This window comes from Micromesistius poutassou, assembly GCF_964030765.1.
Source record: "Micromesistius poutassou genome assembly, chromosome: 1".
NCBI classification, from domain to species: domain Eukaryota; kingdom Metazoa; phylum Chordata; class Actinopteri; order Gadiformes; family Gadidae; genus Micromesistius; species Micromesistius poutassou.
Genome location: NC_140271.1, coordinates 13,406,611 through 13,432,867, shown reverse-complemented (window position 1 = coordinate 13,432,867; position 26,257 = coordinate 13,406,611). Strand labels below are relative to the sequence as shown.

Below are 26,257 nucleotides of genomic sequence, written 5' to 3'. Positions count from 1 at the left end.
GAAATGTAAGTGCAGCAGTTATTTTTAAACGGAGAACAGGAACTCTTCTGTTGACTAAACTCAGACATGGATCAGTATGAGAGGAGAGCCACTGAGGTTACACACACACACACACACACACACACACATACGCACGCACGCACGCATGCACAGGCACACACACACACACACACACACACAGACAAGAACCTATACACACACCCACACATACACACACGCACACACACTTACATCTGATAGCTTTATACTTCATATAGCTAACAAAACACAGCCACATCACTCATGCACCAAAGCTCATGCACCCAAGCCCATGCACATGAACGTGCACTCTCACGGGAGCGTGCACCTGCGCTCTCTCTGCGTCGTGTTTACAAACCTTTGATCCTTTGAAGATGAAAGAATTAAACGTTTGTCCCCGTCGACGGCGGACATATTTATACGCTCGCATTCGGTCTAATTAACTGTCATTATGATGAAAGGCATTCTGGGTAATGACACAGAGGAGGCCGATCTAATTAGAGAGAGAGAGAGAGAGAGAGAGAGAGAGAGAGAGAGAGAGAGAGAGAGAGAGAGAGAGAGAGAGAGAGAGAGAGGAGAGAGAGAGAAGGAGAGTGAGAGTGAGAGAGTGAGAGCGAGAGAGTGAGAGAACTGAGAGAGAGAGAGAGAAAGAGAGAGGGGGGGACTAGAGAGAGAGGGAGAAGATGGATGGAGGGAGAGAGATCATGAAGGGGGAGAGAGGATGAAGGGAGAGAGAGGATCAAGGAAGAGAGAGAGAAGAGAGAGAGGGAGGATGGAGGGAGAGAGAGGCTGAAGGGAGATGGAGAGAGAGGATGAAGTTGGATGGGGTTGCATGGCCTGCTGGTCAGTAAGTAGCACCTCAGAACCCAGAGAGTTTTTAGACCTCTTACTGGTACTGATGTCAGGACCTCATTACAGACCCAGGATGCGCACGGTGAGAGACAGGATATAATGAGAAAATGGGGGAGTGAGAGGGTCACTCCTGGGTGCGTGGAAAAGAGTAAACAGTGACACACATCAACACAAACAAGAGCTTAAAGCTACTCTGTGTGTTGTTCATGGCCTCGAGTGGAACCAGCTGGGCAGAAATGGAATATAATATTCATAAGTATGTTTTAATTAACGTATAATCCCATGAAAATAAGCGTTGTGTTTTCTTTACCTGAGAGAGAGGCCTTAACATTTAGCTGGGTCTTCTCCGGTGGAGGCCGCCATGTTTGAACAGTAGCCCAGAACCGACAAACGGCTGTGAACATTTTTTTAATAACGTTTAGCTTTTAACGAATGGACGTTTGTTAAAAGCTGAAAGTGAATAGTTTTACAGACTAAATTAGTAAATACAGTTGATGAATCTATGGAGGAGCCTCATCCCTTGTAGAACGGGCCAGCATAGCTTCAGTTGGTTGCAGTTAGCAGCCTCCCCACTAGAGGCCGCTAAATCCCACACCTGGCCTCTCCGTGTGAAACTACTGAACTGGTTGACTTTTCCCGGATTCGCCTGCGGAGTGACTGACGAGAACAGGGCGAGACGTAAATAGTAAAGTCAATACCTTCACCCTCATGAGGGCTATATGTGCACAACACACACAACAAGTTCACTGCAGACAGACGGGTGTCAATCAAACACGAGCATGACCCTATTACCGCAACGCTGAGGCATGCTGGGAAACATTAGGATGGGCAAACACGTTTTGGAGCAGAATTTTATATCTAAATCTAAACACATTGCACAAGACATGCAACACATGGACTTTGTATACGTGGATACATTGTAATGTTTGATTATATGTGACCCGGGACTTAAACAAAATGTACACAATCCTACAGCTACACACTCCCAGACCCACTGCAAACACAAACACACACTCGGTGGGGACGGCTTGTCCCTGGGAAGCACGGGACTCAGAGGTCCTCTCAGATGGAGGGGGAGAGTGGGAGGATGTTATGGGGTCTTTCGGGACCCCTGGATCGTAGTGGGTCTGTGGGGACCTCTGGACCATAGGGGGTCTGTGGGGACCCCTGGACTGTAGGGGGTCTGTGAGGACCCCTGCTCCGTGGGGGGTCTGTGGGGACCCCTGCTCCGTGGGGGGTCTGTGTGGACCCCTGGACTGTAGGGGGTCTGTGGGGACCTGTGGACTGTAGGGGGTCTGTGGGGACCTCTGGACTGTAGGGGGTCTGTGAGGACCCCTGCTCCGTGGGGGGTCTGTGGGGACCCCTGGACTGTAGGGGGTCTGTGGGGACCTCTGGACTGTAGGGGGTCTGTGGGGACCCCTGGACTGTAGGGGGTCTGTGGGGACCTCTGGACTGTAGGGGGTCTGTGGGGACCCCTGGACTGTAGGGGGTCTGTGGGGACCTCTGGACTGTAGGGGGTCTGTGGGGACCCCTGGACCGTAGGGGGTCTGTGGGTGCGTCAGGACGGCAGACTACGCACCAGCCCCTGCGTCAGAGGGGTTTTGCTTCCATGTGACCTCTGACCCCCACAATGTGGGTCAAAGGTCAACTAGGTCACCTGTACCTGCTGGTAGCTTGATCTGCCCTCCCCCACTCTCTTTCTCTCTCTACCTCTCTCTCCCTCTCCCTCTCTCTCTCTCTCTCTCTCCCTCTCCCTCTCTCTCTCTCTCTCTCTCTATCTCTCTCTCTCCATCTCTCTCTCCGTCTCTCTCTCGCCCTCTCTCTCGCTCCTTTCTTTCTCTCTCGTGGACGTTGCCCCACCCCATCAACCACCTCCCCCCTCCCCCTCCCTCCCTCCCTCCCTCCCTCCCTACCTCCCCTCCGAGGTGTCACCATAGAGAGACTCTTGTTCCCAGTCCCCCCCCCCACCCTCCTGTCCGCAGGGACCCCTCAAAAATCCCAGATATCCTTGCAATTTCCGGTGCAATGTTTATTTGGCGGGAACAGGTTTGGGGGAGGAGGGGTGAGGGGGGCGATGGGAGAGTTACATTTAAAAAGTGCCTCGCTCACAAACAGTTTTGGGCTGCCGTTTGAGCGTAAACACCCGCAGGTTGGGAGGGTGGGGGGGGGGGGGGGGGCAGAGGGTCTCAGACTGAGGTGCGTGTGTTCCGAGTCCGACACGCAGATCTCACCTCAGCGGGGACACAGAGAGGCGCTCTGTTCGCTGCCCAACCACCGCGGACGGATAAACAACTCCGGGCGGGTCTTCAACAGCGCCCTCTGCTGGCCGCCTTGGGTCATGACATCAGAGCCTAATTAATTAAACTCATTGAGTTCTAAGTGGCATCACTTGCGTTTTATGAAATGTTGAGGTTATTGTGATGCAATGTTGCACAGAAACAGATCACATGAAATGTCTGACAATATTTGATGGTCTTACAAAAGTATTACAGAAGCTAAATTGTGCAAGGGAAACTTAAATCTTACACTGGTTTTTATTATTTTGGTGTTATTATGTATTATGAGTGTCGTCGAGAATGTTTACACCATAACAAGCCGAATATCAGGAACACAGGAGGTAAACTGGTACGGACTGCGGTCTCCCCGTATTGGCTGTCGTCCGGCAAGGCCCCTCTCCCTAGAAGGAAGTGGGAGGGGCGAGTTTGAGGGAAGACGTTTCTCAATTAATTAAAATTCATTTTTACACTGCCAAGCCGGTTCGGTCGCGGCTTGGTTCGCCCTGCAATTTCACCGTCTTATCTCAAGTTGCTTGTGTAAAACCGAGGGGGTAAAATCCCCTGTTCGTCACGGAGGCACGCAGGCTTTCTTTGTTTTCTTTCTTTCTTTGTTCCACGCACAGTCTAGACCTCTTTAGAATAATTTGCATACTCCCGAATGTTTCCTTTTTTTTTACGAATGAAGACACCCGCATGCAAGAAGCTCGCGGATTTCACCGTCTCTCCAGTTAGAACTACTCATGTTGATATCGCTGCGTTGTCTCTGTTGTAGAGACAGCGCTGCAACACCTCTACCCAAGCCCCCCCCCCCCGAACCGCGAAGCGTCAAATCTAATTAACATGAAAATAAACCGCCAATGTGTGTAGGGTCCCTGCACATATTGTAGTGTAGAGTAGATTGGGGTGCTAGCTCAAGCAGGCAATTTCGGGCAGTGTAAACACGCGGACCGTGCCGCGAAAAAGGCGTGCATAAGACGGCATGTTTGGCAGTGTAAAAACGTCTGAAGATGGACAGCTATTCCACTTGAAGACTTGAGGAATTAATTTGCTACCCCAGGCCTACAGAGAAGACATCCACTGCCTCTCCTTAATTTCTAATGTAATTTCAGTGTGGAAAAGCCTAATTTGAAGTTCCTACATGTCCTTTATGAAAATGTAATGTAATACCCGATATAGCCACGGGAGGGCGCTACCGGGCTCCCGTGGTGTAATGCTCGGTATGACCACGGGGGGGGGGAAGGCGCTAACGGGCTCACCGTTAAAAGACGACGCGGCCCCTTTAATAAAGTAAAGCGGATGTGCCTCATATCCAGTCGTCCACCAGACAACAGGGACGAACTGCGAGGTAAATATCGGAACGGTTTCCTTTGCCTATTCATGTCATATTATACTGTTGTTCTATCCTTCATCACCATGTTATTATCCTCCCTGTTCTGAGACTGTGTGACCGTAACGCGGCGGCGGCGGGGAGGTTAGAACCCGCGGACAAAGTCACACTGAGGTGACTGGTTCAAGTCCCAGTCAGTGTTGCCAGATTGGGCGCCCAATCTGGCAGTTCACGGGGGCAGATCGGTTGCCATCTTGGGCGAAAATCTGCCACAATCTGGCAACACTGGTCCCAGTACGGCGGGGTTGCGCAACAACTGGTTCCCAGTAGGAGTTTGGTGCGTAGGTGAAAGAGTTTTAACACTCACAAGACTAAGGAAATGTTTTTTTATGAGAGTTTTACTGTTTATTTTACGAGAAGAGAATAAGTCCAGAGTCCTATCTGCCGGAGTGCCTTTGAGCAACATGTCCACCGTGTGGACGTGTACCAGGGGGCAGGGGGCGCCGTGGGGGACAATACTGGGGTCGTGGGTTCGAGTCCCGGGGTAGGGGGCGTTCCGGTCAGGTGGGTGGGCTCCGGTTTCAGTCCACAACTTGGTTAAGGGTAGTTTACTTTTTCGTGTTCACAGGACATTCGGGATTTAACCCACGTGATCATCAAAGACTGACTGGAATGCTAATGATACTTTAATATCAAAACGACCAACTAGTTAACTTTAATTGCGAAGAGAAAGTCATTCGATTTATATTTGCAAAGATTCTTACAAAACAGCACATGTGAGTCCAGGTCTATAATGAAAACTACAATACCTAGACCCACCAAACCAGGACTGGATTATCATGATGACTCTTTAATATCATGTTTCCGATTTGGGAAAACCTTTTGTCTATTAGTTAAACTTAAAAAATAAAATAAAATAGATTGACTTTGAGTCACTACTCCAAACAGTCTCACAGAGGGAATTGAAACCGGATCCAAATTCCAGAAGTTTAGATAATTTTTTAATATGATTAAAAACAGTAACCAGCACAGTGATTGGATGAGTGTCAAGACATTGACATATTTAAACTACACTCATAGGTGTGATGGACATTTTAAGAAGGCAAGCAGTTGTTTCTAGGAGCTAGATGTATTAATTTGCTGTTTTTTCCCAATGGTATCAATACATACATCAAATAAAATGATCTAAATTGGGGTTCTCTTTGCCTGCCCCGCTGTCTGTTTGATGACATGGTGTCGCCTCCGTAGATGATGACCGCTACAGAAGGTTTCCACGGATAATGGTTATTTTATTATTGGCGTGGTTGCATTTCCATCTGTTGTATTTGATCGGTCTCTGGGCAGACCCGGATTAACCCACAGACTTGCTTAGGCTGCAGGGGGCCCAAGGTGTGCCAGGGGCCCTGGATTGGCCAGACTATTTTAAGATTTGCTTCATAAAAAAATAACTTAACCCATAACAAGAATCTTCAAAAAAATGAAACAGCTGATACATAATACATCACGGATACTAGACAGTATAGCGGCAACATTTCTGAAACGAAAAGCGAATGTTCTATATAGTTTATTTTTTAGTATTGCACAGGGGTTCGATTTGTGTCTCTTTAAGGATGTTGTGATCAGCCTCAGTAAAACAGGGTGTTTTGTCCTGCTGCTGATATTGTAGGCCTACCTACCTTAGTTCAGTAAGGTGGCCTCACACAAATAGTAGCCTAGGGGCCAATGACCCCCTCAATCCCCCACTGTCTCTTGGCATGTATTGATTTAGTGGCCGTTTTTGTTGAAAGTGGTCGTCCATGTTGGACTGTCAAAGTACAGTCCTGTCAAACAGTCCGAGCACAAAGCCATATGTCCTAGTGTACATCACAATGGAGAACCAACAACCTTGTTCCCCCCCACCACCCAGATGGCTCAGCGGCTCCTCCTCCGTCGGGCCTGGACCCTCTCCACCCGGGACCTCCGCCCGCTGCCCCTCTACAGCGCCACCACCTCCTTCCTGCCCTCCGCCTCCCCGCTGCTCCTCACAGGCTCCTCCCCCCGGGCGGCGTTGCCCCTCCCCCTCCGACATGCCCCACGCCGTGGGGTCTCCTTCAACGTGCAGGACCACGACGACTTCACGGAGCGCGTCATCAACAGCCAGCTGCCCGTCCTCGTGGACTTCCATGCCCAGTGAGTAGGCCTTCCCATTGGTCTATCTATCTATCTCTATAGAACTAGGCTTCTGATGTGACACCGGCTCACAACAGAAGCCTATGAGCTCTATAGAGATAGATGGGTTGATCTATAGAGATAAAGAGATGGAGATCTATCTATATATATATATATATATATATATAGAATGTGATCACAGGTTTATTAATGAGGTACAGTGTGTAGCTAGGGTTCCCTCCCGCCCTCCCCCCCTCTCACACCCCCCCCCCCCCCCTTCCTCATCGCTCCTGCATCGAGGTGATATTCTGAATGAGTCGTGATTGTCCTCCCAGGGCTGGGGCGCATTCCAATACCAGGACTCGGCTGCTAGGGGCCTGGACAGGAAACAAGTGTTTGTAGAAACAATAAAACAAAGCAGTAAAACCGCAATAAAGGCGTTCCACATGACCACGGCTGTTGTGTATTGGCGGTTTCACCGAGGTCGCCCTCGTCTGAAGTTATGTCGGCCTTTCATTTTCTTTCTTTCACACTTCTTAATTTAGAGGAAAACTCATTTTGAAGGCGACAAGGTTGTCCGTGTTAATGCACTGTGGCATCTCAGCTAACAGCTAGGCCAAGCTAACAGCTAGGGTGGATCAGTCACAGGATGTACGTCCTGCTGGCGCTATAGGGCCATGGAGAACATTTCCATACTATTTCCTAAAAGTACTTTGATGAGGCAGAACACCTCCAACGCCGAACCGATGTGGGTGTGGCTAATGGAGTGTTGATTGACAGGTGGTGCGGCCCCTGTAAGATCCTGGGGCCCCGGTTGGAGAAGGCCGTCGGCAAACAGAAGGGTCGCGTTGCCATGGCGAAGGTGGACATCGACGACCACACAGACCTGGCCATCGAGTACGGGGTAAGAGCGCGACTATTCACCTGGCTGGGGAACCAGACGAATCAAAGAGCTCAGGTTATATTTACACTGGCCTCTCTCAGACCTGGCCCGGGTCCGGCCAATCACAGCCCTTCTTATCTAATAGGGGGTGGGTTTGATAGGATGAACATACAGAGGAGTAGTGGTGGATTTCATGATTCGTTTGCTTGATTCAGTTCTCGTCGGTCAGTTCGCCAAGAAGAATCCTTCGTTAGTTGGTTCGTTCAGTCGCGTTTCCGCTAGTGGTGAATCCTGGAATGCACAGTTCTCAGCTGAGTCGGTCAGACTCCTCCCTCGTTCTGATTCTCAAACAAATCACGATCGTGCAATGGTGCAAACGGTCATCAATCAACACATTAACTAAGCTAAGCTGAAGAGCGCTTCATGTTCGGAATCGGGATGTTGTTGCCCGGCTGGCTCTCGTGACGTCTCAGTCCTCGAGTCTTCACTACTTAAGACAGTCAGTGAACAAACGGCGACTCGCGAGTTAGCGACTCTGCGACTAGTGGGTGTGTCTGGGAGTCGAGTCTCGGAGAACGAACGATACGAACAAGAGAGAACTGAAACGGGGAATCAGGTTCTTGTTAAAGAGTTCATTCAAACTGATTCGTTTGCAAACGACCCATCACTACAGAGGAGTGATGGGTCGTTAACCAAGATGACCGCCACGGATGTCTTCACACGTTTCTTTGCTCTGATTGGTTGAAGATCTAGAGGCCTTTTGGTCCACTCGTTAATAACGCCCGTTGGAAACTGAGATTAACCGATGTTCCAGTCTCCTCCTTATTGGCTAGTCGGTCTGTCTGTCAGGCTCAAATTGAGAGTGACTCTGAAGGTGTGACTAACGTGTGACCCGGCCCCCCAGGTGTCCGCCGTTCCCACGGTGATCGCCATCCGCGGCGGGGATGTCATCGACCAGTTCGTGGGCATCAAGGATGACGACCAGCTGGACTCGTTCGTCAGCAAGCTCATTGGACAATAGCACCCGTCACTCAGCCCCACGGCCCCGCCCCCACGGCGGTCCGGTCTACCCCGGCGGCAGCCAGCCGCCGGAGACAACTCCCACACGACTCAACCCTCACCGACTCACCGACTCATGGGCGGGGGGACACACCCATCACACTGCCTCCGCCTCCAGCCCAGCACTTTGCTCTCATTGGTTCTGATTTACTGCTGTTCCTCCTTTGTGTTAATGACGGGGGTGTGTCCTCCTGGCCAGTGTGGTGTGGCCCCCACCCTCCGCTGGCTCACTAATGGTTCCACACTATTGACTCAGCCGGAGAGAACCGGTTTGCGGTTACGGTGGGTCTAGGGTAGTGTAGACGCCCACGCCACAGAACTCTGTTCATTTACGTTACCGTGCCGACGTCAGATGTCAGTCGAAGAAGGGTTCGCGAGGAAACCTGGCCGAAGTGAATGAGGTTGTTTTTTTTTTTAATGGGGGTTTTCGCTGCAGGTTCCACTTCTGTCCACAAGGGGGCGGTATTACTCTAACCATGCCGTCGTTTGACGCGGTTCTGCCTAGCGAGAGGACTGGGTGTGTGTCAGTGCATACATGGTTGTTGTTTTCTGCAAGCTTTCTGGGTTCTTACTGTGAAAATAAAAGAATATGGTCGACTTAAGTGTGTGTGTGTGTGTGTGTGTGTGTGTGTGTGTGTGTGTGTGTGAGAGAGAGTGTGTGGAGGCGGTCTTTCGTCGGGTCTGTAATGGTTTATATTCTAATCCCTCACCTGTCTGACTCCGCGGTGTGTTGAGATAAACCGCACCTGGACGCCGAGGGCTGACTGCGTTATTACTCTGATATGAGTTTCTCTGTCGGGAACCGAAGTGGGAGAAGGGAGGAGGTGTGCAGGAAACGTTTATATTTACTTAGAATTGTATTTATATTTATCAAACACCTTTTTTAAGATACTATATTTTACAGTTTTACAAACGTTCCAAATATATTTAATATATTTATTACAGTAGTTTTTTAATAGTTCATAGAGATATGATTGCTGAACCATAATCTCCTCTGATTTCAAAATCAATCTCCACGAGAGAAATGTCCCAGAGCTCACTCCACCTCTCGCGGTGATTAATCGCTGAAGCATCGCGATAGGAGAACACCTGCACTCAGCCTCACGTCACCCCTCTCCTCTCACGGCAGATCCCGTCCTGTCACCCAGCCGTGTTATTAAAGGTTGACAGACTCCCCCAAACGGATTATTAACGTCGCCATCTCGACCTGTCGTTATCTGCACCCATCGTGCCAACGGGTCTCGTCAGGAGGGGGTCACGTGGGGGGAGGGGAGGGGGGGGGGGTGCCGTTGGGATGACGTAATCAGGTGTGAGGTGATGGGAGACGGGGGCGGAGTTTCTGTCGAGTCTTTTTTTACAGCGCTAAAGAATATACCTCTTACTGTTGTGGATGAAAGACATTCCTGATGAGAAAGCGCATAGCTGAGATTACACGGCTTGGGTTAATGATCAATATTAACCTTGACACTGCATGTTGTACCTGGGGTCGGTCTGTCTGTCTGTCTGTTTGTTCCCCGCCCCCCGATGTGGCTCATGCGTGTCTAGACATCAGCATTGATGATCTGACCCCACATGCGGATTAAACACACACACACACACACACACACTTTAGCACACGCACACACCCTAGCACACACACAGAGACACAGCCTAGCACACGCACTTATTGTTCACCGTCCGGCTCTGACTAACTGTGAGGTTATGACGGTGACGACAGACTGGAGAGGTTCACAGCAGCGTAACCCTACACCTCTTCCGCCAAAAACAATAGACCACACCTCCTCTCTGCGCTCCTACTCCAGCACTCTTGTTACCATATAAGGCAAAAAGACAGGGGAAGGACCAGGGAAAGAGCCAGGCGTGTGTGTGTGTGTGTGTGTGTGTGTGTGTGTGTGTGTGTGTGTGTGTGTGTGTGTGTGTGTGTGTGTGTGTGTGTGTGTGTGTGTGTGTGTGTGTGTGTGTGTGTGTGTGTGTGTGTGTGTGTGTGTGTGTGTGTGTGTGTGTGTGTGTGTGTGTGTGTGTGTGTGGAGAATTCCATACGCCTCTCTGTTTCCCTGCTGTTCCCAGACGTTAACGTTTGAGTTTGTTTGAGTTAACCTGGCCCTGTCCCGACGCTAAATGCCCCGTGTGTGTGGGGAAGAAGAGAGAGAGTGAAGGAGAAAGCCGAGGTCAACCCCCGAGCTGGAGCGGCATAAAAGCACACAGTGTGTTTGTAATATAAATACACAATCTGTATTTATCTTTCAAACACACTTCTTGCGAGTCCTCAATCTCCGCCCAGACGAACGGCCGCGGTGAATAAAAGAAGCGTCTCCGTTAGCGGTGAGCGCCCTCAGCCCCGCGCGGTGCCCTCCGCTCCACATTCCTGGGTGGCAGTGAGTCAACGCGTGTTATCGCCGCTTCCTGTCCGCTGATTACCCGGGAACGGGGGGCTGGGGGAGCAGACGGATGTATGGATGGAGGTCGTATACTCGGATGCTGTGGGTCTTCAGGTTCTGGTTCTGATGCGGGGAGAAATGGGGGAAAGAGTATATTCGAGGACGCTCACAAACTAACACGCAAACAAAAAAACACACAAACAGGCAGAAAAGGCTCGTACAAGTGTCCACACACGCTTAGAGCGCTGTGTGTGTGTGTGTGTGTGTGTGTGTGTGTGTGTGTGTGTGTGTGTGTGTGTGTGTGTGTGTGTGTGTGTGTGTGTGTGTGTGTGTATAAAGGTGTGTGTGTGTGTGTGTGTGTGTGTGTGTGTGTGTGTGTGTGTGTGTACAGGTGGTGGCTGTGTGGAGCTGGGGGTTTGGCAGGTTTTGATCAGTGTGAGATAAACAAGTTATTATTACAGGGCAAGATGTCAAAATCTCCCCAGGCGGTTGATGTATTATGACATTGACATTGTATTATGTGTGCGTGCGTGAGTTCAAGAGACATCTTGCCCTGTAATAATAACTTCTTTATCTCACACTGATCGTAAAACAGGTGTGATATCATCTTTAAATTTATCTGGAAGTTGTGTCTCAAATTTTCATAACCCCCCTTCTGCCAAACCCCCAGCTCCACACAGCCACCACCCCAACCATCATTTCACCAGGCTCACACACATTAAAACACACACACACACATGACTACACCTACACACACACACACACACACACACACACACACACACACACACACACACACACACAGACACACCTTTATACACACACACATGAACACACACACCTTTATACATACCGTACACACATGGATACACACTTAACTGAATTAGCATACACATGAACCCACACTCAGATGAATACACACACACCTGTATACACACACGCCCAATTACCGTGTAATGTCAGCGGGCTGGTGAATAGGTCCCTCTCTGTCCCTGAGATGTAATGACCCCCTCTGACCACGCCCCTCTGACACACCCTGCTGCTGTTACTGCTGACTGCAGCTCTTTAGTTACAACACTCACACATCGTGGCAGAGGAAATGTACACAGATGGCGAAACACTTGAGAATAATAAATAGAGATTGGGTCACAATGACAGAAAAATAAGAGGCGATAAAAAGGGAAGAGGGAGGGAGGGAGGGAGGGAGGGAGGGAAAGAAAGTACGAGAGGGAAGGAAGGAGAGTGAGAAGGAGGGAGGGAGGGTTAGAAGTGCCCTTATTTGGTAATTTACAGGATTCTCTGTGTTTTTAATTCTTTATTTATTTTCTGCCAAATTCAGTTGTTGTTGTTTTTCTCTCTCTCTCTCTATCCATCTGTTCATCAAAATATCTCCAATGCCTTTGATCCTGGGGTTCATCTGACATTACATGCTGAAATCGTAGCCTTTGACCGTTGGAGGCAGCTTTCTAAAGTGACCATCCATCCCCAGGAGAGAGAGAGAGAGAGAGAGAGAGAGAGAGAGAGAGAGAGAGAGAGAGAGAGAGAGAGAGAGAGAGAGAGAGAGAGAGAGAGAGAGAGAGAGAGAGAGAGAGAGAGTATTGATTTTTCCAAATGAACTGGGTCATGTTATTTTGAACACACATGTCATCCCAGCGGTGAGCAAACATTCCTGGATTCCAGTCATACTGACACATGTCTGGGGTTAATCACACGTGTAGCAGGGGAAGGAGGTGGGGGTGTCCCAGGGTCTATTGGCAGGAGACGCTGGATGCTGACACCAGATCTGATCTTAATGTGGTAAACACGCGTTGAAGCATGTCTCGGTCTCCTGCGATGGGAAGTAAACTAATGTGGGCAGGTTCAGCTGAAACAGGACGACCAGAACAGGGGATTTACTCTGAGGGACATGTTTAAAACATTTACACCTTCCCATCAGAACTTTTATTTATTTCACATTTATCTCTCAAGTCACCTTGACCACATACTGATACACATTGGTTAATGTTTTTCTTGTCCTCTTCCAAGTTAAACAGCGCAGGTTACACTTCATAATAACCTTCAGTCACGAGCCTTTAGTTATGATGATATAATACCTTACCATAATACCTTACCTAGTTAATATACCTTTGTAGATTAACTATAGTTGCTCAGTCTACCAGCCTATCCAGTGGGTTGTACCAACTGGTAGCTGATCCATACAGCTTACATCAGGGTGGACCCTCCCACTTGTGATGTGACTAGAGGGGAGGTTTTGACATGGTTTGTTATGGCTAATTGCACTCATAGGGGTCTTTTAACATACCATGTAATCATCTACAAATGTGTATCAATGTATTGTTAAGGTATAGTCCATTGTTAACAAAAGGCTTATAAATAACTTGTACGTTATTATTAAGTGTTACCACAGCACATAATTATTTTTTTCCTCTGTGCTTCTGGAGAAATCAAAAGACACATTCCTGAGATGTTATCAGCGGGCTGTCACTCATGGTGTTACCTGGCAGCCGCTCTGGTTCCCACAGTTGGAGGCCTGTCTGATCACGACCGGCCTGCCTGCTGCGGGCTGACTACAACACAGGTGTAATGTACCTGTCAGGTGTAATGTACCTGTCAGGGCCAAATCTACCTGCTGCAACACCTGTTGTGTACCTGTCAGGGCCCAGTCTACCTGTCGTAGTCTACCTGCAAGAACACCTTTTGCGGTCGGACGGGGGGGCAGATCTTTCTTTCAGTCACAGTGAAATCCGGGGACATTTCCGGGGACAGCAGTAGCCGGGGACAGGTCACTGAAAACGGGGACTGTCCCCGGAAACCGGGGACGTCTGGTCACCCTAGCCTAGATAGCCTGTTAGAGCCTACCTGTTAGAGCCTAGCTAACCTGTTGGGGTCTAACTAACCTGTTGGAGCCTAGCTAACCGGTTAGAGCCTAGTTAAGAACTTAAAGTCTAGCTTACCTGTTAGAGCCTAGCTAAGTTGTTAGAGCCTATCTAACCAGTTAGAGCCTAGCTAACAAGTTAAAGCCTAGCTAAATTATTAGAGCCTAGTTAACCTGTTAAAGCCTAGCTAACTTGTTAGAGCCTAGCTGAATTGTTGGAGCCTAGCTAACTTGTTAGAGCCTAGCTAACCTGTTGTAGCCTAGCTAACCTGTTAAAGCCTAGCAAACCGGTTGGACTCTACCTGTTTGGGCCTGGCTGTTCAGAGCGTGGTTGTGTTTGTTCTTAATTTTTCATGCCTAAATAATAAGTCCTGTCAGAAGCTATTTAGGGATAGTTTTATTCAAGTGCCATTTTACTAATATGTTTCTGTTAGGCTCTGATGGTGCTGGGTATTTTATTGGACAGGCCTGTTATCATCCAGTGTCGACAGCCCTGATAGGTTGAGAGGGGAGATGTGAGTATGCTGGGGGTTCGTGATGGCAGGTGGTAGAATAAAGAGAAGAAGAAAAATAAAGAAAAGAGCACGAGACTGGTGGGTTTTGAATGAGATGTTTGCAAGGGTGAGTTTAACGCAAAGTGTTTGACCCTCAATCTGTGGATCATACTTAAGTCCCTCACGACACGTTACACTACCTGGATCCCCAGCTGAGTTATAGAATCTGTTTATTGGAATGGAGTTAGAACCATCTATAGAATGATCAGAGCTATGAAGCACATGGGAGCCATACGTCTGTAAGTTTTGCGGTGCAATGTGATGACCAGCTAACTACATGTATTCATTTAGCACAGTTTCTATTCAGAGGGACTTTAAAGTGAGGTGGAGGTTAATCAAGTCATGAGCAACTACACAAATAGGAAAGGAGGGGGGAGGGGGGCAGCGCCCCCTAAGAAAATGATTGCCCCTCCTAAACGTGGAGTTAAATATAATTATTTGTGAATATTTGTTTCAAATGATAATACACAGAATTATAATGCCACATCAATGTGGCACTGCAAAAAAAACTAATGGATGATTTATAAATATGCCCATTTCACTGTTGCAGAGACTTGCAGAGAAAGTTATAGAGACTCTTTCCAAACATTTGGAGTTTCAAATTCCAGTCAATAATTGCAATGTTCTTAGCTTAAGGGTGCACCCTATGCCTGTGGTGGTAAATTATACTCCATCCTAACCTGGAAAGACAGATGGAAAAACATGGCCATACACCTCGTTTATGGAAATGAAATGGACCGGCCAGAGAGCCACTGAGGCTGACCGGTCCTCAACGTGTCACTACAGTCCCTCGGAGAGAGCATCGACCCCAGCCCGGACCCCCTGGGGGGTGAGAGGGTCTAGACCACTGCTGTTGGGATGACATCACTGATGGGATCTCATGGTATGTGCTACTGGAATTGCATACCTCGATCCACTGCCAGGAAGAGCTCCTAACCACTGCTTTACTGAGTGGAACATGTATGAAGGGATGATGTTGTAAATAAAAAAATATTTTTACATCAAATGGAATGCGTTGGTATTTTTCAACATTGGAAAAACGTTATTTATTATGAAATGACCTCCGTGTATTGCGAATGATGTACAACTACTTCTTTATTAGTATTACAAAAAAATCCCAACGGTTTTCCAAAGCAGACGGGCCTGACTGAAGCACCGCGTCATGGAGTGAACCTGGATGATCAGTCCGTCCTGACCAGGCCTGGTGCTTATATGGTCATAAAGATCCTTAGTATGCACATACCTCTATCATTAAGCACGGCTGTGTCCGTGCCCTCCTCCTCCCTGGGACTGGCCCGTTTCCCTAGGACGAGTGGCACTCACCCCGACACCAGAGCCCGTCCCTCGCCTGATCTGATTGGTCGAGAGCGCCCGGCGTGTCAAACCGTTGGCTGTTGGAGAGGAAAAGGGGGCGTTCCCCCGTCACAGCGCCCGCCCCCCTGGACCGCACCCCGACCCACTGCGCAGCGCCGTGTAAATTTACGCGAACTAACCAGAGAAGGAGGGAGCAAAACGAAAAGAGGAGTAGAAAAAATTGAAAAAAAGAGGGGCTGGAGGAGAAAAAAGAGAGCGAAGTCGGTAGTTTGGTCCTAGCTCTTCACGAAGCGGCTCGGCAGTCGAGAGGAGTTTGTTTCAAGACCCCCACGGAGCCCCGGTTGTCGATAACGTCTGAGCGCGTCCTCTGATCAGCAGGTGAGCTCCCGGTTCATTCGGCTCTCTAGAGTCGATCCTTATTGTTCGCATGTTCATTCATTTTTAACCCGGTTCCAAACTCCTCCCGAGTGGAGCGAACTGGGAAGAGGGAAAAGTGCCACTTCATCCCCTGGTCGGGTGGGAGTCTCCCACTAGTTCGTGCTTTACAAGTGTTCGTGTTCTCCCGGTGGTTTGTGAGCCTTATGGTGTGTTCTGAGATTAGACTTCATGGAGTCAATGACCGATAAATCACGGAGGCTGCCCGGGCCAGCGGTCGCAATGTGGCGAGGCTAAGCTAGGGGCAGGAAGTGATCATCGAGCAGGCCGGGGTCTGGACGCTGAGGGGGGGGCTCACTTAACCGTACAGCGACCCTCCCCATAAGGACGTGTACGTGTTCGTAAACTTTCAGAACGCTTCAAGTTCGTCACATTCCACGAAGTTCGCGCCCGGTGTGCTCGCGCCGCTGTGTGTGGCCGCGCGGGACGCATGGCACGAGTGCCCGTGTGGGACTGCCTCGCGCCGCTGACGTCACTTCGTCTGCAGTTTCGAGGTGGATTTCGCGGTGTCGATCCACGACGGATTGAAGATCGGCCTCTCCGGTGTCTGTCAGCGGAACGCAGCCCTGTTGTGTCGCAGTGTGTCTCTAACCACAGCGGGCTGTCTGAGCCAGACTACCGGAGACTGAGTGACCAGGTCCGAATTCGTAGGCTACCCGAAGTTTGGCCCTGACGATCAGATTTATATGCACTGTTCGTTCGCACATCTTTGAAGTAGTTGCGCGAGCTTTTAGGTCGAAACTGTTGCTCGTTCCAATGCGCGCGCACGCCCTCTGTAATGTAGGTCACCGCTCTGTCGGTCACCACGGAGTCTCTCCTCACCCCGTGTGTTTATTGATCTACTGTGGGCACCGGGCCCTCTGCGGGTCAGCCATGCACCGCACCGCACCGCACCGTCCCTCACGCATGCCTGGGCCTCATCGGACCGAGCCTTATCTCCTCCGGAGGAGACGAGCTCCAGCACGGGTCTGAGCCGACCTGGTGGAGAACAAACTTTATCAAAGTGTGTATCCTACACGCTGCAAGTTCCCCGCGTTAATACGTTGCGAGGGTTGAACACACTACAGGGTTAACGTTAAATATCAGGGAAGGTGTTTACCCCAAAACACACAAACCTGTCGTACTAACCCTACTGTAACGATATGTGTAATGGCTTCATTTGGGATCCTTGCATGCCAGTGTGGTGAGACAGGAATGTTCATACGAGGTGTTCACACTGCGAAATCCATAAAGATGTCTTCAATCAACTCTATTATTGGATGTTTACATCTCTGTATAGGCCCCTTACAGTGATAGATGCAACACAGACAGAGAGCTAACCTCAATGCAAAAGCAGCTCTGTATTCCGTCGTACCTCCTTAAGGAGTCTTCTTGTCTTGGTGTATGCTCAGGGCCCAGGGGGGCAGCGGTCATGTCACAGATATTTGGGTTTCAGTGCGTGGCGGTGGAGAGCCGCTGTCTAGACACCGTGAATCGGATCCCAACATAGCAGATTACTGCTGGCTCTCAGAGTACATGGTAGTTGCGAGAGATAGGGGAGGGAGGGAGGGCGGCCTGCCTGACACACATCCCCCCCCCCCCACCTGCTGGGCCATGTTATGTTCATGCTTCAAGGAGATGAGCTTTTGTTAGGGTTCTGCTCCTCTGTATTTTATACCGCTCCTAGAATAGACTTAACTTAACTTGACTGGCATTGAGCTAATGCTAGCAGAGGTTGGGTGGAGAGAAATTTAATTACATTTGATGACCATATTCTTCTTCATTTATATCGTTTCCCTTTTCAATATTGCGCCTGTATCTTATAGTTTTTAGTCTATGGATACAGTACACGGTAAAACTTCAAACCCTAGCCAAACCTTTCTAACTTTAGCTCAAACTCCCCTCACTAAATAAAGACGTTTTGATTGATGCACCATCATTGGTGTTGCGTAAACATGCATTATTAAAATGAGCCAATCCAAGTTAATTGCTGCGTGTTATACTGCAAAGGTCATGCCTGCAGGCGCCAACATCGTTTAATCCTTCCTCGTTCCAATCCATAGCGTGTCGGGCAACACTTCTATGATTTGGTCAAGAGCTCGGAAAAGAATGGTGGCCTTTTCTTTTTAAGTATCTTGTTCAGTTTGCTTTAAGGCATATGCACATAGGTAACCCAGGGATTGTGTGTTCCCAAGGGTATACCTGAGGGACCGCGATTGTCTCTCTTATCTCTGTCTGCTCTGCTGGGCTTCTCTCTTCGTCTTCTGAGCCCTTTGTTCTCCAGCATTCATTCTCTTGCTCCTGGTGGTTCCTGTGTTTGCACCCTCCTCTTCCCTCACACCTGTAGACCTCTGCTGGTTTTCAAACAATAGCAGGAAATGCCTCCTAACCCACAGCCACTCCAAACACTAAACAGCTTCTACCTCCATTACTTTTTCTTTGTGGAGGAGCCTCGCTTGGTTTGGCAGCGTGTGATTATTATAGATGGTGGTTTAATTACACGAGGAACCGCCTTTCAGCATGTAGCAGTAAATGATGAGGTCATGGTTAGATCATAGACCAGAGGCCTGTTCGGGGGCCAGGGAGGGGGAGGGGGAGGAGGTATGATGTCACATCCTGTTCACCTCTGTGGAGTCATATATTGGGGGCGATAGAATAGTTTTATTGCACAAGTAGTTTTCCAGTTATATTTTGGAATACATTTTGTCCATAAAGATGACTGGCATGGTTACAATCATGTGAGCTGAAGTTTCATGAACTCAGTTCAGGGCCGCCATCTTGTAACTTCTCCACCACAAATTGTAGACCCACTGAGCAACTTGTTGTTCTGATATATAACGCTGAAAAGCAGCAAGATGGAGGCTTGTCATGCCCCATCATGTGAAACCCTCAGGCTCTTTAAATTGTGTGAAATATTTAATTGATACTAATGAACTTGGCACGTCTGCATTGTTGTGCAACTAGATGTTGAACGACATCTCCTGAGTTCAGTCAAGTAAGCTAAAAGTTTGTCTCTTGGGCAAAGCAGTACAGCACTTCCTGTGTGTGTGTGTGTGTGTGTGTGTGTGTGTGTGTGTGTGTGTGTGTGTGTGTGTGTGTGTGTGTGTGTGTGTGTGTGTGTGTGTGTGTGTGTGTGTGTGTGTGTGTGTGAGACACCTGCTCTGCATGTGTGGGTGTAGCTAGGTTGGTGGTTTCTGTTTAGGTGCGTTGTTGGACCACGGTTATACTCCCTCACTTTACAGCCTCAGAGAGTGAACTTTGAAACGTGCTTTGCAGCAGCACCCTCTAACTATCACTAACCGGGCCCACTCCAGATCTCTACCCCCTACCCTCAGAGACGGCAGACTAGTACGCTAACTCTCTGAATGCAGTCGTTGGCGTAGATCTGAATGTTGACTGTTCTAGTGCTTTTGGACCGTAGTGGGCTGAGGCAGACTTTGATTCATAAGAGCGGGCGTCCCGGTCGGGCCAAATACCTTTCTCCCGTCGGCGATAACACTGACTGAACACAAAGTAAACAGGCTTAGCTGCTCTGGGGTGAACCAGTGGAGAATAAGTAACTGCACTACTGCCAACAGAATAAATCTGCTGCCTGGGCTCTAATACTACCTGTTGAACATCTTTTACAGTCTGCTCGGTGAGGTTAAGAGTGATTGCACCCCAGCAGATGGTTCGCCTGGCCCGCTCCACTTTCTTTCACATTCGTTAAAAATGATTATGTAACTGTTATCTAATGGCTGGGACTAGCTCGATATATGGACAAATCAGGCCATTGTATTCTGTGGCCTCGGTGATATGCTAACGCTGCCACGTTAAGCTAGGCGTGATCATAAAATGGAACCCAAAGCATATTTTCAAATGCAACCGTTTTTTTCCTTTTGACTTTTTTAAACTTTTCATTTGTCAAAGACTTTGAAGATAAAATGGCCCCCATAGTAGGAGCCAAAATGCAACACAATCTGCTGTTCTGAAGGGTATCCTTGAGGGACCTTACACCCTAATATAGCTTAATCTGAAGAGGCAAATTGGATGGCAAATTTGACCCTAGTTTCGGTTGTAAATGTATTATCTTTCAGTTGCATCTAGTTTAATTTGATTTTACACAAGTCATACTATATTTAATTGGATCATTATAACCTCTACTGTAAAGTACGTTGTTACTCATATAAGAAGTTTCAGTGTAACTACTTTTCTGGTTAGTGGTGGTGAATGTCTGATTAGTGGTGGTGAATGTCTGGTGAGTGGTGGTTAGTGATGGTTAATGTCTGGTTAGTGATGGGAATGTCTGTTTAGTGGTGGTGATTCCAGCGCCTGCCTCCCCATACCAGAGGAAATGGGATACTTACTGTGCCCTCCTGGCCAGGAATGCAGACGGAGGAGAAAGATTTAGGTTTGTTTCTGCTGCGTGGGGTTTATTTTCCCTCCTCCTCCTCGGTGGACCTCCGTACGTTCTTAAGAAAACACCACAGTCCTGCTCCCTGTGATATTTCACACACAGTTCCACAAATGGCTAAATAGTTTTGCCGTTTTGTCATTTCCTCTGTGCTCGCTCTCCCGGTTCCCAAGAAGGAGACAGAGGCCTGGAGGAGAATATGAGGAGAACATTGCTGAGGAACAAAGGGAACACTTCTGAATCAACCAGTAGCACATGTTCTACTGGCCGTCCTGGTCCTTCTAGCGCGGGGCTGTAGTAAAATACCTTTTGGAAATGATATATATATATTTTTTCTTTTTTTTCTTTTTTTCTTTTTAAGGTTTTAGGAATCAAAACTCTCTTCAGATTATCTTCCCGAGAGGCGTGTAGGTAACTTTGAAAACCATAAAAATAACATTTAATTATATAGCACATTTACATTAGAGGTTTGCTAGTCAAAAGATAACCTTGTAAAGAAATCTCATCTCAGGCCATGGGCGACCATTGTGCTCTCTTACCACCACGGCTCAGTGAAGATCTGTGGAGGAACTCAAGTCGTTCCTCACTTGTCAGTGTTGGAGAAAAATCTCAGAAGAGACGTTTGGCTCAAAGCTGGTCTCGCTTAAGTTTTCCCCCAGAACAATAACAAACAGTGTGTTTGTGAATAATAAATAGTTGAAAGTAAACAAAGATGGCTGAGGGGAATGTGAGAGGGTGTCTTCACAGGGTAGGAATGGAGTCCAGCAGCAGATGGGCTTGATCAGAGTGTGGCCTTGGAGCTCTGCAGGGGAGTTGAGCTGCTGAGGACAGACTCTAAGGGGCTTGGAGGGCTCATCAGTCTAAATGATAGGACGTTAACACCGGGACGATGCATACTTATTGACAACCGATATTTCATGTATGTTTTTTCATGTATGTTTCATGTAAGTATGCCTCTTGTCCAGTGTGCGGTCGAATCTTTTCTCTGTAGATCCATCAGAAGAAAATAACCTAGTAGCACATAGTGGATATTTCGTAGTGAGGGGGAACTTTACCCACAAAAAATGCTCATGTCATCAGGGATTCAGCCTCACAACCCCCTCTGGTGGCGTGGAGTCAACATCAGTCTTCCAGTGTAGACCTGAACCTATTTCCTCCTAGCCAAGGGCAGGTAATGGCATACTGCTCATGGATGTCTGGACCCTAAAGGCGGCCATGCTGGGCCTGTGGGTAGCTCTGCCATTGGGCGTTTCCCTTCCTCGTCTCACTCCCACAGTTTCCTGTCTTTGTGGCCGCACTCTGTTCTCTGCTAACTGGTTTTCCTTCCCCTCTTCCTGGTTTTCCCCTCGAACGGCTACCCTTCCTAGTTGTACTATTGTAGCAGCATTTGCTAGAATACCATCTTTACCAACTGCAACACCAGTTCCAGGTTGAACCGTCCTGTCTGTCATAGACTGTTCTGTTAATAGGTTACTGTGCTGAAGACTCAGCAGGCCTGGTAATCTTGCTTTAGCAGCCCAGGAAGCTCAGTGGACTGTCAGATGTTTTCACAGTTGACTGCTTGTTCCACAGTCGGAGGACGTCAGCACAGTGTTCAGAATGGGGAGGTTTTAGTTGGCAGAGAGGGGAAGGCCAGCTGGACCTTTGCAGAGAAGAGAGAAGCCATGTTTGTCTTTGTAACGTGACCTGAACTAACCAGTGAAACGTAACAATACTGATGCCATCTGACGACACTGTGGAGGGCTTAGTATTTTAAAAAGGTCTTTCATTCTGTGGTACTCTGGATGTGGAGCAGAGAGAGTCAAACCAGAATAGATTAGTGGCTCATCTCACCCCTCGTGCTGCTCTCCTGAGAGTCTGAAATGTGTCAGTGACTATCTGTGTCATGGACTGTACTGTGGGTCTGTGGGAGGAAGTTTAGCGATGGCTAACGTCTGCTGGCCGGCTCCCTGGTTTGTATTCGGCCCTCTTTAACCTCAGGAAACATCTAATTAGCTAGTCATGTAGCAGACACCTAATTCAGTATGTACTATGTTGCAGTTAATTGAGTTGCATATCATTAAAGGAGCTGGTGAGGTTAAATGTCTTGCTCATGGAGGCCTACAGGTTGTCTGTGGCCATGGGAATCAAACCCATGTATCCCATACCTAGTTGCCTGCGGTCCACACCCCCTCCTCACTACTCCTTCCTGCCTCAACTGGGATAGACCCCAACACACAAAGGCACACGCATGTCAGATGCAGACCAAAGGGGTTGCTTTGGTCCAAAAGCAACTTTACAAGCGAGGCTGAACAACCAAGCCTTCAATTAAGTGGAATCATGACACACATCTGAGCATCTACAAATGAGTTTCTAACTTCAACCACACTGAACTTAAGTCAGATCATGTCTAGAATCCCCAGCCTCTGTCTGTGGTGTGATATAGTTGTGTTGTGCCGTTCTGGGCCACACCCTGCTGGTATGTGTGGCAGCTCCCTGTGTACTGTATACATGCTGCTGCCTCAGTCCATCCCAGGCCAGAGTCTCTCACGTCGCCCCAGCACTCGATAACAATCAAACTGGAACGCAACAGCGGGTGTGTGTCTTGGAATTAGTTCACCCTAGTTTCTTGTTTGTGCTACAAAGACAACAAAGAGTAGACTATGATTGTGATCTCTGCTGTCGCGGTCGTTCGGCCGTCACCCTGTTTATAGTTGGACATCATATGGACTACTTTGTAAACTAATACAAAGTAAATTGTTTGAGAAACTACACACACACACACACACACACACACACACACACACACATATATATATATATATATATATATATATATATATATATATATATATATATATATATATATATATATATACAACTTTACCCTAGAGGCCACTCGGCTTACCCAGTACTTTCTTGTACATTTTCAACTACAGTCAACCTCCCTGGGTCTGCTGGGAGTGGGAGGGTCTGGGGTGGAGGGCAGGGTCTGGGAGACCGGAGGAGGAGGAGGAGGGATACACAAGTGAAATTACTGGAATTCCTTTGGTCTCTTGCTCTCAGATAAAGGGTGAAGGAAAGGAATGCGGCACTGAAAAAGTAGGATGAGGGGGGGGAGGGAGAGGTGTGTGTGTGTGTGTGTGTGTGTGTGTGTGTGTGTGTGTGTGTGTGTGTGTGTGTGTGTGTGTGTGTGTGTGTGTGTGTGTGTGGAGGCAGCGGAGCGTGGAGCCTCAGAGCGGGTCATCAGGGAGACTAATTTGCTCCACGTCTCCTATGTCCTCCCACAGGATGAGGGGGGGCGTATGTTGTCGTGGGAGGGAGAGGGCCATGTGGAGGAGGCTGAGGGGACTCAGCTGGAGGGAAGCTGTCTGAGGCAGTGTCAACAACAGGGGGTGGGGGGGTACAGAGGTCATCAGAAGCCCCCCCTCCCGGGACGTGGTCAAACATGACAGAATGCAGCGGGCTGAAATGAACCTCTGCTTCAGAACAACAGCACGTTCCTCCGTCCTCACAAACACGCTAAATCACTGTGTTGTTCGTGTTTTATTTGATGCACTGTAAACCTCTGTGTGGGACCTCAAGGATTGAGAAGTTGCACGCTGTGGCCTAAGGGAGGATTTCAACGACCCCCCACATGGGGTGCAGTCCAGGGTGTCAAGTTTGTGGTGAAATGAAAAAATCTGAGTTGTGAAGTTCTCGATGAGTCATATGTTGTGCACACGCGTGTCCTCGTCCGGACCCCAACGTGCGTGCAGTATTTGTTAAACACTGGTTTAACTATTATATTTCATTACATCCCCCCCCCTCCGCCCTATCATACTGGATGAGTTGCAAAATCATGTCCTAAAGTTGGTAGTGGAGAAGAGATTGAGATGAGCCAAGTGTGATGAAACGAGAAGCTGTGTGAGGGTTTAACAAGGAGGACTTAAATCTTCAGTGCTGCGATGCATACTTGCTGTAAGCCTGATTATTTGTGTCATACTTTTTATTCTAGGTGTAGCGTGGTGCGTTTAAGATAGTAAGTCAGAGTTCTTACAGATGATCCACTGCTGCCTTTGTGAATGTCGGCACGCACTGATTATTAGACCGTGAACATGTGGAGTTATTCTTATCCCTAATCCCAACCATCAGTCATCCAGCAGATGCTTTTATCCAAAGAGACTTTCAGGTGATGTTAAGAACAATCAAAGCTAAATCAATATTGGAGTGACTAGCAAAGCTTAGAGGGCTGTTGGACTTTAAAGTGCAGAGGAGCTTTGGGGCTCAGAAGAGGCTAGAGAGCGACTCGCTGAACCCCTACATATAAGGGGGGGGATAGGATACACTAAGCTGGGATACTAGTACTATAGGATACTACTGCTTTTATAGGATGCTAATACTGCTACTATAGGATACTACTAGTAGTAGTACTACTATAGGATACTACTGCTACTAGTACTACTATAGGATACTACTACTAGTACTGCTATAGGATACTACTAACTACTACTAGAACTATTGCTATAGGATCCTGCTGTTATAGGACACTAAAGGTATCTCTTCAGTGTGGATCTCCTATGGTGACTGGTCACCAGGACCTATTTAACCCAGAGGAAGAAGAGTGGCCCGTTCACCTCCTGCAGGGCAGGAATGAGGTGTCGTCATAGAAACCCAGCGCCAGTGAAAGTGCAGCATGTTCCGTTTACCACCCCTCGGCTCCCCAGGTCCCAGCATTCACCGCCTCTGCATGCTCTATACTGATTATACTGGTTCAGCCACTCCGTTTGTTTACCCCCTAGATGTGGTTCTACCCACGCTGACAGTGGTTCAAACCACGGTCGACCTGAGCTGCTCTCGTTCAGGCCTGCCCATCCTCTGAACATCTACTGTTTGGATCAGGAACACTTCTGTGGAAGATTTAGAACCTCATTTTTATTTGAAAGAAACCCCTTGCATCCATCCATTGTTTTAATCAAGAACACTTCTGTGGAAGTTCTAGAACCTAATGGGTAGTGATCTTTTTTGTTGGCTTTCCGAATTGGTCAGAGAATGTATGTTGTGGGTCTTTTTTTATTTGAAAGGAACCCTCTGATTCACATCAGTGGCAGAAACGCATTGAAAGTTCTACTTAAACATTCTTTAGCATACTATGGCTTCCCAGAGTGGAAAGTTATGGGCGGGGATAACGGATCCCGGAATTTCGGACTGTAAATGGGCAGAAACGGCGTTAACCGTGTGGATATTCCAGATCCCCTGTGGTTTTAACTGCCGCCCTGCCAACCCTGACGGGTGGTTGCCCCTAGCAGCCGTCGTTAGGGGGGTGAGGTGGGGTGTTAAACCAACAAGAGTTTGAAAAGTTCCTGCGACACAGGTAAACTGTGATATAACAAGGTCGTCAAAACCACAGTATTCCCAGAAGAACGTTAAATCAGGACTTTCACAGTGAAGGCCTTGTGTTTGGAGACGTGTCACTCATGTTGACTGCTCATAAGTCAATCACTGCATTAGCCACTGAGGAGGAGAGCTAGGAAGCCTGTCCATTATAAAGTCATTGAAATATAACTTTTAATATGATTTCGCCGAAGACTGTTTGATGTAAAACAATAAACAACAAAGTGATTTTAGTGGTGGTTTTATCGGTAATTGGCTAATTACATGACAAATGTTCTTGCGAGCTTCTTCTAACATAGTGCACCAGATGTACAGATCCATCTAGACGGGGACGCTTCACTCCCGTCTTTTATTCACATATTTAGCGCTCCTAAGACCGCATATTTATCACTTTAAAAGCCACATAAGGCTGAA

At 48.1% G+C, this 26,257-nt stretch overlaps 2 protein-coding genes across 3 annotated transcripts in view; both read left to right on the top strand.

The window, feature by feature from the left end:
- Positions 1-4,437: 4,437 nt before the first annotated feature.
- txn2 (thioredoxin 2) lies at positions 4,438-9,160 on the top strand. Its single transcript, XM_084473786.1, has 4 exons — positions 4,438-4,491; positions 6,380-6,642; positions 7,402-7,525; positions 8,409-9,160. The coding sequence occupies exons 2-4, from the start codon at positions 6,380-6,382 to the stop codon at positions 8,523-8,525; spliced, it is 504 nt and encodes a 167-aa protein (XP_084329912.1). The 5' UTR covers positions 4,438-4,491; the 3' UTR covers positions 8,526-9,160.
- Positions 9,161-15,860: 6,700 nt separating this feature from the next.
- The window catches only part of LOC311379215 (myosin-9-like), a 43,143-nt gene continuing 32,746 nt past the window's right edge, over positions 15,861-26,257 (top strand). For both annotated transcript variants that reach the window (XM_084488301.1, XM_084488300.1), the window contains exon 1: positions 15,861-16,062. The gene's annotated coding sequence lies outside the window, so the exon portion shown is untranslated. The remainder of the gene's footprint in view (positions 16,063-26,257) is intronic.

Excerpts from the sequence above, each read along its gene's own strand:
- txn2 (XM_084473786.1), top strand. The coding sequence starts at position 6,380 with ATGGCTCAGCGGCTCCTCCTCCGTCGGGCCTGGACCCTCTCCACCCGG. Across the intron at positions 6,643-7,401 it reads CTCGTGGACTTCCATGCCCA|GTGGTGCGGCCCCTGTAAGA; the intron begins GTGAGTAGGCCT and ends GTTGATTGACAG. Across the intron at positions 7,526-8,408 it reads ACCTGGCCATCGAGTACGGG|GTGTCCGCCGTTCCCACGGT; the intron begins GTAAGAGCGCGA and ends CCGGCCCCCCAG.